At 43.8% G+C, this 17,812-nt stretch overlaps 1 protein-coding gene across 8 annotated transcripts in view; it reads left to right on the top strand.

Moving 5' to 3' along the window:
- LOC142749875 (uncharacterized) overlaps nt 1–4,278 on the top strand; it is a 142,921-nt gene extending 138,643 nt beyond the window's left edge. For all 8 annotated transcript variants that reach the window (XM_075858417.1, XM_075858413.1, XM_075858416.1 and 5 more), the window contains one exon: nt 3,931–4,278. In XM_075858417.1, the coding sequence (XP_075714532.1) occupies nt 3,931–3,961 (31 nt within the window). In that variant the 3' untranslated portion in view covers nt 3,962–4,278. The remainder of the gene's footprint in view (nt 1–3,930) is intronic.
- The last annotated feature ends 13,534 nt before the right edge of the window (nt 4,279–17,812 follow it).

Below are 17,812 nucleotides of genomic sequence, written 5' to 3'. Positions count from 1 at the left end.
TCGTTTTTTGAAATGACAAGTTTAACCGGAAATCCCCATTTGTACGATATACCTTGATCTCGTAGAATCTTAGTACTGTGAACAAACGCTCTCCTCTTAGCCAAGGTAGCTGCAGATAGATCCGCAAATATAGAAATCAGATGGAATTTTGCAGGCAGGGTAGGTTCAGAGCGTGATGCTTCCACCAACTTTTCTTTAATATGGAAAAAGTGAATACGTACTATGACGTCCCTCGGAACTGTGGCAGGCAAGCTTTTAGGCTTTGGTAAGCGATGAGCTCTATCAATGGTTAAATCAGTGGGAGAGGCAAGCGGTAGTACATTTTTAAAGAAATCCACCATAAATTCTACCAACTGATCTGCCTTAATTTGCTCAGAAATACCTCTGAACCTCAGGTTGTTCCTCCTGGAACGATCCTCGATATCAACAAGTTTTGCTTTAACAAATTCAAGTTCCTTTTCCATAGCAGTAGATGCATCCACAAGATCATTATGGGCTGTAGTAAGCTCAGACATTTTATACTCTATATGGGAAGTCCGTTCTCCTATTGAAGTGACCTCAGTTTGAAGTTTCCCCATATTTTTAAATAGATCAGTGTGCAGTGATTTATGCAGATCTGGCAATAAATTTTTCATAGTGGCTACAGTGACAAGATCATCTGAACCAAGGTCTGTATTATACTGTAATGGGAAGGAAGGAGAGCTTGAACTATCATCCCCCATAGTTATAGGCAAAGCAGAGACCGAGGATACCTGAGCACATGAGCGACCATGTGCGACAGCAGTAGCAGCAGCAGCAGTCCCACACTTCGTCTCAGCCAACAATCCTGGACGTGCAGGGGGGCCCAAAGTCGGACTCCGAGCCGGGTCCAATAAGGCTTCAGGTAAGAGGGGATCCCCCTCTGCTTGTACAGTCCTCCGGTACCTTTGAAAAGGTGATTTATCTTCCTGTCCTCGGGTCTCAGTGTCATCTTGTAGTGAATCTGAAGCTGAAAAGAAGCTTGTGAGCTTCAGAGGGCTCTTTCTTTTCCGACCTCTCACCATGCTGTCTCTCTCCCCCTCTGGTCGTCTGATAGCAGGAAAAGGGCTAAAGCAATGCAGAGATCTGCAAGATCTATAAGGCTAACGAGCCGGGTGGTGCTGCTTAGTATGCCGTTCAGCAGGAGCTCAGACCTCACATGTCGACCTCATGCACTGAGAGCCACACCCCCCCATGTGCAACATTTCAACCTCCATGAGGTCTTTGTCAAGATTGACACGATAAATAGAACCCTGTTTACCTTGTGTGGTTTGTACAGGATAATGGAAGAATGACGTACTTACCTGTTACAGGAGATGTTGGAAGAGGTTTCTGCCGGCGGCTATGTAAAGTTGTGCCCGTCTTATTATGTTCAGGAACACCTTCTGCAACACATTCGTCAACACGTTCGATATTCCAGACATGAATTTCACTTTGTGGTTTCAGTTCGGAGACTGTCGGGGGATAAATCCTACACTTTAGGTAACCCCACAGATAAAAGTCACACACCATTAGTTCTGGTGGCTGTGGAGACCCTTTGATCACTGTACGTACTTTGTGAATGCGGCATGAACTCGGCACAGAGACGTGTGCGACGTATGGTAAGTCGCCCCGTCTTGTTGAAAGAACAATATTCATGTTTGTGATCAGTTAACTGTGCATAAAATTGCTTTTTGGATCATGAAGTAGCTGTTGGTGCAGCTCTTGACAATTTTCAGTGTGCCAGTACCTACTGTAATGCGAATTAACAAATTGGTTAGATGGAACCACGCTTAATCGGACATAATATATTGCAACAGGTCCAAATGGCCATCTACGATCATATCCAGTAACCAATTGCAATATGCCACATGCTTCTGTTTATTCCCCACCTCTAACTCTTGCAAAACTGACACTCAGTATGGCATCAGGTAAACGGATTTTAGTACAGGCCGACATGTTTTTTTTTTTTTTACTTGGAATCGACTTACTAAGAAGTTAAAGGATTATAACAGTACATCTGCCATTGTGCATATCTGTTTGGACAATGTCCCGCCACTTTTCCCGCCGCTGCCACCATAGGCCTTTCCATAGCAATGCACACGTTCTCCTACATCTTAAAGGGACAGGCCTTTGTCAGCTGATTGTTGCTCAGCCTATGGCTGGTCATCTCTGATTATATAAACATGCTCAGAACTACCATTCCTTGCCTGAGCAACAAGGTTCTTTACATCCTGTTCATTAGTTAAAGCGGATCTTTCAGATATTTATGCTGCCCTGTCTGAGGCAGCATAAAGTAATAACAGACACACAGATTTCAGTGGTCTGTCGCTTAGTCAGTAAAATGCAATCATTTGGGAGAAATGACAGATTATACCTGTAGCTGGAGGGCGCTGATATCTGACAGATTCTTTTTAAAGTGTTTGTTGTTTGCTGTTTTGGATTTGACCCGGACTGTTTCCTAAATCTGGATTTGGATCGCTGCCTGCCCTGACCTGTGTCTGTGTTATTATGTTGCATAAACGTTGACAGCCCTGAATAGGATTTGTATGACCCGGCTGCTATTTATGGATTCTGCTACCTCACATCAGATAAACCAACTGCAAGCCGTCAGCGGTTGCTATTTTAGACTACTCCGGGGATGTGACCTGGGGATTACCTGCACAAACTCGATAACCCGATGAGGGGCGTTTCAGATTGCAAAATCCCTTAGGGTATGTGCACACGATAAGTGGCTTTTACGTCTGAAAAGACAGACTGTTTTCAGGAGAAAACAGCTGCGTCGTTTCAGACGTAAATGCTCCTCCTCACATTATGCGAGGCGTCTTTGACGCTCGTAAATCTTGAGCTGCTCTTCATTGACTTCAATGAAGAACGGCTCAAATTACGTTGCAAAGAAGTGTCCTGCACTTCTTTGCCGAGGCAGTCATTTTACGCGTCGTCGTTTGACAGCTGTCAAACGACGACGCGTAAATGACAGGTCGTCTGCACAGTACGTCGGCAAACCCATTCAAATGAATGGGCAGATGTTTGCCGACGTATTGTAGCCCTATTTTCAGACATAAAACGAGCCATAATACGCCTCGTTTACGTCTGAAAGTAGGTCGTGTGAACCCAGCCTTAGACTTCCCACTAACCATCCCCCTCAGTTTTAGCCCTAGCCAAATCCAATAGTGACAGAGCGTGCCCCCGCTCCTGTTCTGAGACCTGTCTGCAAAAATAATGCTTATTACCTTTTATTGTGCCACCTACACAGAGGAAGCTGAAATTGCAGCTGGTTTACTACATGGCAGGTTAAAGTCTTACATATAATGAAGTCTCTTAAATTTTAGGCTGTCACTAAATAATATCTGTAAATTTGACCCAATACTTGGCTGCTTATGGGCACACAGTTGATGACTCCTCAGCGTGTAGGTGAATAGGGCATTATAAAATGTCTGTCAAGTGCCGTTATAATTTCCAGAATAATTGCTGTAATTTTGTCCAGACCCATAGGCCCCATGCACATGAACGTATTTTTCTGGCCGCAATTCACCCGCAGATTCTGCGGGTGAATTGCGGCCCCATTCATTTCAATGCAATGCATTTCAATGGTTTCCACGGTACGTGCATGGCCCAGGAGCCTGGACCGCAAAAAGAACGGACATGTCTTATTACGGCCGAGTTTTGCGATTCAGGCTCATAGAAATTAAACAGTGCGGCCATGTGCACGGCCTGAGATTTGCGCGCTGCCCGGTAGGTGATACTCCGCGGCTGTCCTACCCGAAAATAATGGGTCATGTGCATGAGGCCTTAATTGTCATATACAAGCAAGATGGTGGTTGCCATGTTGGTTTTCACTAGGGAAATGTATTATAAAGTCAATGTTAGATGCAATTAATATGTAAAGATTTTGCTAGGCATTAACTGTCAATGTGGAAATATATTCTGTAGGACACACAAAATGAAGCATCTGAGAAGATGAAGAAAGGAAACCCTGTGGCGGTTGCGAAGAAAATTTGTCAAATTTGAAAGCACGTTTCCTCCTGTGTGACACAACATTGTGGTGTGGACTGTGGTGCGGTAATAAGTCATACAAACCACCTTCATCATTTTTTGCTCATTTTTATTTTCTTACATTCCTAAATCCCTGCAGCTGAAATAAAGATTCACAACAATAAAAAAAAACATAAACATTTTCTACTGTCTTTAGGGATTTCCATATTGTACACAATTGCTTTTAACCCTTTTACATTAATGGATTTCCAGACATTTTACACCTCTGGTATCCATGATAATATTCAAGAAATAAAAACTGAATTATAGACAAAAATTATGTTCATAAATCATTCAATCTCAGGGAGCTTTTAGTTTAGGTTTTAAAACATATTTAAAGTCTATGAACACCTTTGAAATAGGTTTTTTGAACTTAGATGTGATCGGTAACAGCTCGATCCTGCGTGTCAGAGACACCCAGGACCCGCTGACATTGAACCTGTCAGACCCCCTGACCGGACGGATGAAGGTTTCAGCGCTAGATCCAGCTGATCTGTATACAGTATACTAGCCAACTGTATCTCAAAAAGTAAAAATATTTTTAAGAAAAAGTATTTACAAAGTTGCACCAAACACACTGATAGACATTGTTATTTAAAACAAATGGCAAAAAAATGATTGCAAAGGTGCGCATAGCCTTTAAAGCTTTAGTCGGATTAGCTCAAAGAATCTAAAGCTACCAGAATTTCAGACGTTATAAGGGAAGGACTAGCTCTGTTACGGTGGTCTCTGTGATTTGCACATTTTAGTACGTTTGTAGTTGGTAGTGTTCTAGATGGCATCTGTGGGTGACACGCTGTTATAAGGAACATGATGGGGTTGTGTATTGATATAATGTAAAACTATCAGTAAAGTACAGTTGGTGCAGAATTTTAGGATTAAACGCTATGGCCGTGTGAAGGCATGTAGGGATTTTAGAGCTCTGTAACAGGAAAACAGCACTGACCCTAATAAAGATGTATTATGAAATTAATCAGCAATTTTGGACCCATAAAGATTAAATGACATGAAATTATATGTACGCATGGTGGAATAAAGTGACATTGGAGCAATACTACGGAAAAAGAGCTAAACATAAAGGTTTATGGATACAGGTCCTCCCTTTTATTTTACAGTTGACGATAATGTTATACAAACAATGTCACGGTTGGTGGGTATGTGGACCCACTAGGCCGCACCGCCGTAGCAGGGAGGCAGCTGGCCAAACAACAGGGAACCCCAGCCATACAAAGTCCCGCACAAGGGTACCTGGATAGTGTGGACAGTGGCCGCAGCTCTGGCACGGATGGAGGTGGGTGCAGCAGGTAACGCCAGACGTGGCGGATGACAGCAGGTGCCGCAGATTGCGCCAGACGTGGCGAATCCCTCTGGACGTGGCATATGACACAGGACATGGCAAACAACAGCAGGTGCAGTAGACACGACTCCAACTAGTAGGCACAGGAACAAGAACACAGCACGGGATACAGTAACAGGGCACGGGTAACAACTGGAACGAGAAACACTAAGGGACCATTTGCAAGACAGACTTGGGATATACTAACAACGCTCAGGCAGGGATAAGAAGGGCTGGGGCCTTCTTATAGACCAGGAAATGTTGATGATTTCCTTCATGTGCGCGCACTAGCCCTTTAAGAGCGAGCACGAGCGTGCGAGCGCACCCTATGGGACACAGCGGACCGGAGCGGAAGTGAGCGCCGGCATCTCCTAGGAAGGAGATGGGGACCAGCGCTCAAAGATACATGGCTGCGGGCGTCAGGAGGTGTGTAGACCCCGCAGCCATGGACGCTACAAACAAGATGGGCGGATGCATGAAAAACTTGCTCCCATAATTTTATTAAATTGCTGATTGCGTATAATCAACTTGACATATTTGTAAATGTGAAGACCACTCTATGGCTGGGTTCACACAACCTATTTTCAGGCGTAATGGAGGCGTTTTACGCCTCGAATTACGCTTGAAAACACGGCTCCAATACGGCAGCAAATATCTGCCCATTCATTTCAATGTGTTTGCCGATGTACTGTGCCGACGACCTGTCATTTTACGCGTCGCTGTCAAAAGACGGCGCGTAAAATAACAGCCTCGTCAAAGAAGTGCAGGACACTTCTTGGGATGTAATTGGAGCCGTTTTTCATTGACTTCAATGAAAAACAGCTCCAAATTACGTCCGTAATGGACACCTCGCAAAACGCGAGTACGAGCAATTACGTCTGAAATTCAGGAGCTGTTTTCTCCTGAAAACAGCTCCGTAATTTCAGCCGTAATTGACGTTATCGTGTGCACATACCCTATATAATAAGCTGAATTCTTGCTGTCCCAAGAAACACTGGGTAGATTTAAAGAGAAGTTAAACAATGATTTTCAGAAATGGAGATACTATACAACAATTAAAAGCAGAAAAATGTCAGCGTGATTTGCATGATGACTGGAATTAATGAGTTTTCAACACCACATTACCATCCACATTCAAGTTATGTTGGGGCAATTTATTAAGACTGGCGTTTCATACGCCAGTCTTAATAGAAAGAAAATTTGGAACACATTTATGAAGAGGCGAACATATCTTTCAGCTGGGCCGTGACGCACAAAGACTGCGTCATATGTTCCCCTCATAAAATTAAAAAAGCACATACTCACCTGACTGCTCCTCTTCTTCCGTTCGGGTCCCTTCATCATTCTAGCGTGGCTCGTCCAAGCTCCTGACACCGAGCAGCATTAGGGCTTTATATGCGACACAGCACGTCAATGTCATCAGTGCTGCGTCACATACAACTTCTTATAGAGAAATATACAGTGAGCACCACAAATATCTATCTAGAGTGCCAGTCAAAGTGTCGAAAAAACATGGTAACTGTTCAAGCAAGAAAACACGTATATCAGACTGTACCTCAAACATAAATGGAATCATTTTATTATGATATTACATAGTACAAAAATAGATGAAATTTAAAAATGCACAACCATGTGCTGGACCCACGTCCTGGACCCAGATAAGGCACAAGGACAAATCACTCATGGAGAAGGAAATAAAAATGATAAATTATGAACCATCAATAAGAGCAAATGTAAGCCTGCATATCCTGAAACAAATATATATCGGGGGCCAGTCCCCTTAAGCAATCTGAAAGCTCAAAACAATGAACATATCCTCTGAAATACCTAGAGGGAAACTGAGGTGGATATAACATTATATGTGATCCCACAAAGAGATTTTTGTCCGGACGCAGGATAGTCGGTTCAAAACTCTGACTCCATGAGGTAGAGAGGACACCACACATATCACCGTGTGACCGCCTTTATCTGTGGTCATACATTGTACGAGCCACGCAGGAGTGTTAAGGGAGCCAGAGGAGAGAAGAGGAGCGGTGAGGTGAGTATAAATATTTTATTTAGTTTATTTTTTTATTTTTTATTTAGTGGTCTAAGGGTGGGGTTAGTCTGGTCAGGGAAGACAAGGTAAGCAACCAACAAGGGCCTCTATCTTGCTAAGCCCTGTAGTGCTAAATTGACACCAGCTAGCAGCTAGCGTTGATTTCCACCAAAATTTATATCAGCTTTCTGCCATAAATTATAATAAATTTGTCAGGCTACTCCCCTTTCCCTGAAGCCATGCCCATTTTTCAGTAATTTGGCGAGGCTGGCGCAAAAAAAACAAGTACATAGCCATGCAGTTTGCCTTTACAAAATTTTGTGAAAGAATAGGTCTATCTAAAGACCTCACTGAATTGCAGCGTAATAGGACGCCACCATAATAACAAGTCAGATCGGAAAATTTCTACTCCTACGGTCAACTGTGAGTTTTATTATTGCAAAGTGGAGGCATTTAGGAACCACAGCAACTCAGCCATGAAGTGGCAGTCCATGTAAAGTTACAGTCGCCGAGTGCTGAGGCGCAAATTGCATAAAAGTAGCCAACACTCTGCTGACTCAATAACTGCAGAGTTCCAAATCTCCTCTGGAATTAACATCTGCACAAAAACTGTGCGCTGGGAGCTTCATGGGATGGGTTTCCTTGACAGAGCAGCTGCATGCAAGCCTTATATCACCAAGCACAATACCAAGCGTCGGATTGAGTGGTGTAAAGCCGCCGCCACTGGATTCTGGAGCAGTGGAAACGGGTTCTGTGTATCGACAAATCACACTTCTCTATCTGGCAGTCTGATGGACGAGTCTGGGTTTGGTGAATGGCAGGAGAATGTTATCTGCCTGACTGCATTGTGCCATCTGTAAAGTTCGGTAGTTTGGTGGAGGAGAGATAGTGCCATGGGGTTATTTTTCAGGGGTTGGCCTAGGCCCCTTAGTTCCAGTGAAACTAAAGGGAGCTCAAGTAAATAGTAGTACAGCTGCAGTAACCCAGCACGGCCACTATACAGTGTTTGGAGCCTTCTGCTGCTCGAAACCGGCTACTGCATAACAGCCAGAACATTTGATCGTGCGGAGTCCGGGTGTCGGAACCGCCGCCGATCATATACTGATGACCTATCCAATTTGGACAATTGTATGCTTCCAAACTTGTGGGAACAGTTTGGGGAAGGTCCTTTTCTATTTCAACATGACTGTGCCCCAGTGCACAAATCAAGGTTCATAAAGTCATGGTTAGGTGAGTTTGTTGTGAAAGAACTGACCTCAACCGCATCGAACACCTTTGGGATGAACTTGATCAGAGATTGCGGGCTAGACCGTCTCATCCAACATCAGCGTCTGATCTCACAAATGCTCTTCAAGATGAAAAGGCAAAAATTCCTACAGAAACACTCCAAAATCTTGTAGAAAGCCTACCCAGAAAAATGGACGCTGAGCTGCAAAGGGAGGACCAACTCCAGGTTCCGACTACTATATTGCGGCTGTGCTGCAGTACTGCAACTCTGCTCCTATTCATAATTGTTTTACTTTTTCATCGATGTAGCCATATGGGGGATTGTTTTTTGCAGGACGAGGTGCAGTTCTCATTGGTAGCATTTTGCGGTACATGGGACTTATTGAATAACTTATGCTATATTTTTTTAGGGGGGAATGGAAAAAAAAAAGCAATTTCACCTTTTTTTTTTTTACTTTTTTTGTATGCCATTCACCATGTGGCTTAATTAATGTGTTAACTTTATATTTCAGGTCGTTACAATTGCATAGATACTACATATATATGTATTTAAAAATGTTATAGACACTTTTACTAAATAAACCGCTTTTAATGGAAAAAAATAGTTTTACTTTAATTTTACTGTTCACCTTTTGTTTTAGTTTCTTTTTTAAATAAACTTTATGTAACTGTTTTTAATAAAAAAAATTTAGTCTCGCTAGGGGACTTTACAATGCGATATCATGATTGCTGATCGAATGCTTTAGTATGTAAACTCAGCATACGAAAGCATTATTGCCTGTTAGTGTAGAACTGAAGGCAATCTATTAGGCCATGCCTCTGGCACGACCTAATAGGCATATAGCCATGGCAGACCATTGGTGGCCAGCAATCACATTTGCGGACTGCCGATGGATGACAGAGGGAGCACCCTCCCTCTGTCAAAACATTTAAAGAGGCTCTGTCACCAGATTTTGCAACCCCTATCTGCTATTGCAGCAGATAGGCGCTGCAATGTAGATTACAGTAACGTTTTTATTTTTAAAAAACGAGCATTTTTGGCCAAGTTATGACCATTTTTGTAGTTATGCAAATGAGGCTTGCAAAAGTCCAAGTGGGTGTGTTTAAAAGTAAAAGTCCAAGTGGGCGTGTATTATGTGCGTACATCGGGGCGTTTTTAATACTTTTACTAGCTGGGCGCTCTGAAGAGAAGTATCATCCACTTCTCTTCAGAACGCCCAGCTTCTGACAGTGCAGATCTGTGACGTCACTCACAGGTCCTGCATCGTGTCGGCCACATCGGCACCAGAGGCTACAGTTGATTCTGCAGCAGCATCAGCGTTTGCAGGTAAGATCGACTTACCTGCAAACGCTGATGCTGCTGCAGAATCAACTGAAGCCTCTGGTGCCGATGTGTCTGACACGATGCAGGACCTGTGAGTGACGTCACAGATCTGCACTGTCAGAAGCTGGGCGTTCTGAAGAGAAGTGGATGATACTTCTCTTCAGAACGCCCAGCTAGTAAAAGTATTAAAAACGCCCCGATGTACGCACATAATACACGCCCACTTGGACTTTTACTTTTAAACACACCCACTTGGACTTTTGCAAGCCTCATTTGCATAACTACAAAAATGGTCATAACTTGGCCAAAAATGCTCGTTTTTTTAAAATAAAAACGTTACTGTAATCTACATTGCAGCGCCTATCTGCTGCAATAGCAGATAGGGGTTGCAAAATCTGGTGACAGAGCCTCTTTAAATGCTGCGGTCATTATTGACCGCTTAATTTAAGGAGTTAATCAACCGAAATTGGAGGTTCCCCCAATCTCAGCCATTACAGGGGGACAGTGGCGGATTAAGTAGACAATGGGCACTGGGCTGTTACCAAAACTTGTGCCCCCCTTGCGCACCGCCGCCCTGCCGCGCCGTAACTATTCTTAACACTACCTTTTTGGGCAAGCATTAACAAATGGATGTTACGGATTCCCCTTGTCACGGGGCTGTATCCCTACATACTGACAGTATCACACTGTGCAGGGACACATCCTCCTGACAAGGGGAATTGTCTAGCAGTCCTGGACTGCAGAAAGGCTTTTTGTGAAATACAAGGATTTCCTATAATAAAAATGTCAGGAGAGGTGACAGATTCTCTATAAATCTAGTGACTCACATGTGACGACGTCTCAGACTCTAGACGTTTTTTTCCTCTTTTCTTCTCCATCCGGTCCAGAGCACATGACTACTTCTCCCGGCCATGATTGATTTCTGCAGAATTTGCCACTCAGATGTCTTGGACTCCTCACTTTTCCAACATTTCCACACCTATAAATGAAAATAAAGTTATCATGGTGCCACATACTGTACCCCTAAATATAATAGCACCAAACACTGCACGCCGAAATATAATAATACCACACACTGTAAAACACCACATACACACAGCCCCCTGTACATAGTGCCACACACAGCCCCCTCTACATAGTGACACACAAAGCCCCCTGTACATAGTGCCACACACAGCCCCCTGTAGATATTACACACCACCCATAGATAGCGCTACACACAGCTCCCTGTACATAGTGCCACACACAGCCCCCAGTACATAGTGCCACACACAGCCCCTGTAGATATTACACCCCCCATAGATAGCGCCACACACAGCCCCCTGTACATAGTGCCACACACAGCCCCATGTACATAGTGCCACACACAGCACCTGTAGATATTACACCCCCCCATACATAGCGCCACACACAGCCCCCTGTAGATATCACACATCCCCCCCATAGAGAGCGTTACACACAGCCCCCTATAGATACAAATGAATATCCCCGCAAACTGAAATCTTTAGCAAAGTTTCCATCACCATTGAGATCAATGGTGATGCAAACGGAAGCTAAGGTTTCCATTTGCCTTTCCGTTGAGGGGTTAACCAGACGGAACCCCTCAGCAGAAGGGCAGCGGTGATGTGAACAGGGCCTTAGATACAGGGCCCTAGATACAGGGCCCATGTGCATGTGTGATACTGTCTGTTGGACCCTGTATCTAAGCCTAATGTAGGCTTAGATACAGGGTCCAGCAGACAGTATTCTTATGCAGTATAAGCTGGGGCCCTGTATCTAAGCCCAACACACGGTAGGCTTTAAAGGTTGTCCAGTCCCTAAACATTTATGGCCTATCCTCAGTATAGGCCATCAATAGCTGATGGGTTGGGGTCAGACACCCGGGACCCCCTCCAATCAGCTGTTTTGAAGGGGTTGCAGCTGCTCGTACGAGTGCTGCTTCCCCTTCATTGCCCTCACTTGCTCACACTGTGAATAGCTGACACATCCTTGTCGGCGATTCAGTAAGAGAAAGTGACCGGAATGAAGGGGAAGTAGCGCTCGTACGAGCGGCTGCAACCCCTTTAAAACAGCTGATTGGTGGGTTTCCCGGGTGTCTGACCCCAACCCATCAGCAAGACAATAAAATTATACTTACCTCCTCTTCGGCCGCAGGTCCTCACTCCATCAACTGTCGGGACACTGTGTGCGGCGCATAGCATCGTGACGTTATGCGCTGCGCACAGCGCTGTAACGTCAGAACCTCCGATGCACTCCAGGAAGAGCAGGGGTAAGTACTGTCAGTTATTATAGTAACAGGGGCCCGTGTAGTTTATTACATAGGCCCCAGTTACTATAGTAACTTTTCATTGATGTGTGAATGTGGCGGCCACTAGCACCGGGGCCCCCTCCGGTGCTAGTGACGCCACACCGGGCATGAGGGGGGCCGTGCAATCATGTGTGGTTCGGTCGGCCATGGGCCCCCCGGGAGCCTTGGGCCCCGGGCGGCCGCCCGAACCGCCCTAATGATAATCCACCACTGCACATGGTATATATTTTTTTAAATAAGATTCTATTGTATGGAATAGCGTAGACACTATTTTTCTGTCGATATTACCGTATGAGGGCCTTTTTTAGCAAGATGAGTTGTAGACTTTCACTGCATCATTTATTGTACCATATAATATAGTGGGAAACTGGCAAAAAATTATTTGTGGAGTGGAATAGGAAAAAAAGAGCGATTCAATTTTTGGGGGGGTTCCGTCTTTACAGCGTTCACCGTGTGGTAAAAACGGCTTGTTATATTGTTCTTTTTTATGTTTTACTACTTTTATAATTAAAAAACTGATAGTTAAAAATACAATTTGTGTGTCCTCGCCAAATTTTGAGAGCCATAACTTTTTTATTTTCCGGTCAATTGAGTGGTATGAGGGCTTATTTTTTGCAGGGTGAGCTATAGTTTCTATTGGTACCATTTTGGGGTACATGAGGCTTTTTAATCAGTAATTATTCTACTTTTTGCTGCACAGTAAGTGATAAAAAAAAAGCGATTCTGGCGTTTTGTTTTTTATTGAATCAAATACTTTTTATTGTGCATTTTAAACAAATACAGTAACATACACAAAAGTAAACACCCACCCCGCACCCATAACCCCCCCCCACCCTTTCCACTCAACCAAGTAGCCAGAGAGGAGAAGAAGGAAAGGACCATAGCAATGTCAGAGGAAGTTCTTGCCACGCAGGGCAGACACATATACAATTACATTAACCATCATAAAACCATTAGCTTCCCATTTGTCAGAGGGTAACTTAGCGTTTGTAAACATAGAGATATACCTTACCCCAGAGATTCCTTCAAACATCTATGTGAGTTACTACCCCCCCTTACACATCTACAGCAGACACCCAAAATCCCAAACCCTATGCAATAGGAAACATAGATATCTAGCTCCTCCCTCCTCTATCCCCGAGCAGTGAGGCACAGGCCAGGCTATCAGTTTCTAGCCAAGATGCCCATAATTTGTCGAATTTGGCAGATGCTCCACGTTTAAGAAAAACAGCCTTTTCATTGATAAGCAACAGATTCACCTGCGCTATAAACTCTTGCTCGGTCGGAGGAAAGGGCTATATCCGATGCTGCACAATCAGTTTCCGAGCCACATATAGCAATCTCCCCACTGCCACCTTCCCGTTGGAGTCCAGAGGCAGACCATCTATGAAGCCCAATAAACAAACCTTAGGATCTCTGGGCACCGACATAGAGGACACCTTCCCCACAATTGTCAGGAGACGGGACCAGAACATATGTAGTTGCGGGCAGTTCCACAGCATATGTAGGAGATCAGCAGGCTCTAGACCACATCTCGGGCAAGTAGCATCAGCACGGTCTTCAATACGGTGCAACACCACAGGCGTTTTATAGACACGATGCAATATATATAGCTGTGAGAGCCTACCACCCTCCTCAGCGAAACCTTGGGGAAAGCCGCCATTATAATAGACCACTGCTCATCGTCAATCCCAGGTATATCCCTTTCCCATTTATGCATAGCAACTAAAGGATATCTATCTAAGAATTTAGACAATAGTTTCTGATACACCCATGATATAACTCCTTTTGTGTTATAAGAAGGACCAAGGGTTTGGATAATAGTGTCCTGTTGTATATTCACTGGTGACTGGGAGAATTGTGTCTGAAGATTCTGGCATTTTATTTTTATTTTTTTTACGGTGTTCAACGTGCAGGTTAAATAATGTTATATTGTAATAGTTCAGACTCTTACGGACGCGGCGATAGCAGATATGTTCATTTTTATTTTTTTTACATTGTGCTTGAGGGAAACAGTTTTTTTTAAACTTTTAATATTTTTATTTAAAGGGAAGGTGTCATGAATTTTTTTTATCATATTGCTTTTACTATGATATTAAAATAAATTTTATTTATTTGTGTTCTTATGTTCTACTTTTTACTTTTTTCTTACTTTTACTTCTCTATGGGGGCTGCGATTTTTTTTTCCTCTATACACAGATGGAATACGGCACATACAACCCCATAGAGAATGGGAACGGGAGCCGAATGACAAGGAGTGTAATAAATGTCGTACTTGAAAATATTGAAAATGAGAAATCCCCGATAAATCATACTGGTACCAAAACGAAGCTTGTTCGCAGAGCGAAATCCGGTGCCATTTTCATGTGGACCGGAAGCCGCTGCCGGACAGTAAGATGACGACTTCGCTCAGAAAATGGCGGCACACAGTGTAGGAGGTTTGAAGATTCAAACCCCTCCTTCTCCTGGCACTAGCCAGAATAAGGGAGGGGGGATTGTGTGGGGACACTAGAGCGAGTGTGTCTACCCCAAATTTGCAGTATAAAGCAATGAGGTTGCTTTACCACATTGACCATGCTGCAGTTTTGGGAACTGCTCCCTCTAGTGCCCAGCACATGGAAATGTTATAAATTGGAATCTAATTTATAATATTTCCTGACTTGTGAAAAAATTAAAAAAATTAAAACAATGTGTAATCACTCAAATAATAATTGTTTAACTAAAAAAACAAAAAAACATTTTCTAGCATCACATTCCCTTTAACTGTATTTAACTGTTTTTTACTAGTCCCCCTAAGAGACTTGAACCAGCGATCATTGTATTTCTTGCATGATATACTACAATAATAATGTATTGCAGTATATCATTACACTGATGAAAGCAGGGATTAATAGGAGTAGTACATAGGAGTACAAGGGCTTAATAGGAGTACAAAGATGGGTGACCTGGGGGCCTTCATCAGGCTCCGATTTCAACCATCAGCACCCCGCGATCATGTCACGGGGGGCCAATGCAAAGTCACAGGGGGCTGTCCTCCTGTTTCTAACCACTTAGATGCTGTGATTGCTTTTGACCGCAGCATCTATGGTGTTGAACGAGCAGTATCTCACTACTTGTAAGATACAGCCATCACGCTCGTTCTATGGATCAGGCTCAGCCCGCAAGCCTGCACTATACTCCTCCACAGTGCCCTCTGTTGATAGTGCCACAGTGCACTCTGTAGATATTGCCACAGTGCCCTCTGTAGATACTGCCACAGTGCCCTCTGTAGATAGTGTCACTCCTCCTCATAGACAATGCCACAGTGCCCTCTGTAGATAATGCCACAGTGCCCTCTGTAGATAGTGCCACAGTGCCCTCTGTGTAGATAATGCCACAGTATCCTCTGTATATGGTGCTACAGTGCATTCTGTAGGTAGTGCCACAGTGCCCCAAGTGTAGATAATGCCACAGCATCCTCTGTAAATGATGCCACAGAGCCTTCTGTAGATAGTGCCACAGTGCCCTCTGTACATAATGCCACAGTGCCCTCTATACATAATGCCACAGTGCCCTCTATAGATAATGCCACAGTGCCCTCTGTAGATAGTGCCACAGTGCCCTCTGTAGATGGTGCCACACCCCCTCTAGATAATGCCACACACCCATACACCGCGTTCCAAATTACTATGCAAATGTTATTTTTCGCTGATTTTCCTAAATAGTCGATGCAAATGACAGTCAGTATAATCTTCAAGCCATCAACCGTTGGAGTATAATGCGAATTTTATTGAACAAATCTTCTAATGTTAACAGATTTTTTTAGAAGTAAAAAACTCAAAATGCACTGTTTCAAATTATTATGCACAACAGAGAGCAAAACATTTTAAAGGTTGTAAAGAGAACTAAAATGGTAATTTGTTGAATTCGCAGCATCAGGAGGTCATATTTACAGAAATCAAAAGCTCTTTCAATAAAAAAAAACTTAACAGGCCAAGTTACATGTTAACATAGGACCCCTTCTTTGATATCACCTTTACAATTCTTTCATCCATTGAATTTGTGAGTATTTGGACAGTTTCTGCTTGAATATCTTTGCAGGATGTCAGAATAACCTTCCAGAGCTTCTGTTTTGATGTGAACTGCCTCTCACCCTCATAGATATTTTGCTTGAGGATGCTCCAAAGGTTTTCAATAGGGTTGAGGTCGGAGGAACATGGGGTCCACACCACGAGTTTCTCTCCTTTTATGCCCATAGCAGCCAATGACACAGAGGTATTCTTTGCAGCATGAGATGGTGCATTGTCATGCATGAAGATAATTTTGCTACAGAAGGCACGGTTCTTCTTTTTGTACCACGGAAGAAAGTGATCAGTCATAAACTCTACATACTTTGCAGAGGTCATTTTCACACCGTCAGGGACCCTAAAGGGGCCTACCAGCTCTCTCCCCATGATTCCAGCCCAAAACATGACTCCGCCACCTCCTTGCTGACGTCGCAGCCTTGTTGGGAGATTGTGGCCATTCACCAACCATCCACTACTCCATCCATCTGGACCATCCAGGGTTGCACGGCACTCATCAGTAAACAACACGGTTTGAAAATTTGTCTTCATGTATTTCTGAGCCCACTGCAACCGTTTCTGCTTGTAGACATTGTTTAGGGGTGGCCGAATAATAGCTTTATGCACACTTGCAAACCTCTGGAGGATCCTACACCTTGAGGTTCTCGGGACTCCAGAGGCACCAGCTGCTTCAAATACCTGTTTGCTGCTTTGCAATGGCATTTTAGCAGCTGCTCTCCTAATGCTATTAATTTGTCTGGCAGAAACCTTCCTCATTATGCCTTTATCTGAACGAACCAGTCTGTGCTCTGGATCAGCCACAAATCTTTTCACAGTATAATGATCACGCCTAAGTTTTCTTGAAATATCCAATGTTTTCATACCTTGTCCAAGGTATTGCACTATTTCACGCTTTTCCGCAGCAGAGAGATCCTTTTTCTTTCCCATATTGCTTGAAACCTGTGGCCTGCTTAATAATGTGGAACGTCCTTCTTAAGTAGTTTTCATTTGATTGGGCATACCTGGCAAACTAATTATCCCAGGTGTCTGAGATTGATTACAATGATCCAAAGAGCCCTAAGACACAATACCATCCATGAGTTTAATTGAAAAACTAATAATTAAATGTTTATGACACATAAATCCAATGTGCATAATAATTTGGAACACGGTGTAGTGCCCCCCCCACACACACTATATATAGTGCCACACACACCCCTATAGATAGTGCCACCCCCCTATAGATAGCTCTAGTAGGGCTTCCTCTAGGAGTGGAATACCCAGCCAGAGTGTTGCTGATGCTCTGGCCAGGGATTCCTTTGCTGGAATAGTCCCTGAAGTCACTGTCCATATATCACCTACCACCAACAATCCAGCAGCGCGGGAAAGGGACTATGCTCCATCAAGACGTGATGAAGGAGCGCCGGCACGCTCCTCCTTCGGCCTGCTCTCTCCTCTCCCGAGGGATCTTCGGTGACCCGCGGAGCCGCAGATAATAACCTCA

The sequence above is a fragment of the Rhinoderma darwinii genome, chromosome 3 (assembly GCF_050947455.1).
Source record: "Rhinoderma darwinii isolate aRhiDar2 chromosome 3, aRhiDar2.hap1, whole genome shotgun sequence".
Classification (NCBI taxonomy): domain Eukaryota; kingdom Metazoa; phylum Chordata; class Amphibia; order Anura; family Rhinodermatidae; genus Rhinoderma; species Rhinoderma darwinii.
This window is presented reverse-complemented; position numbering and strand designations above follow the sequence as displayed.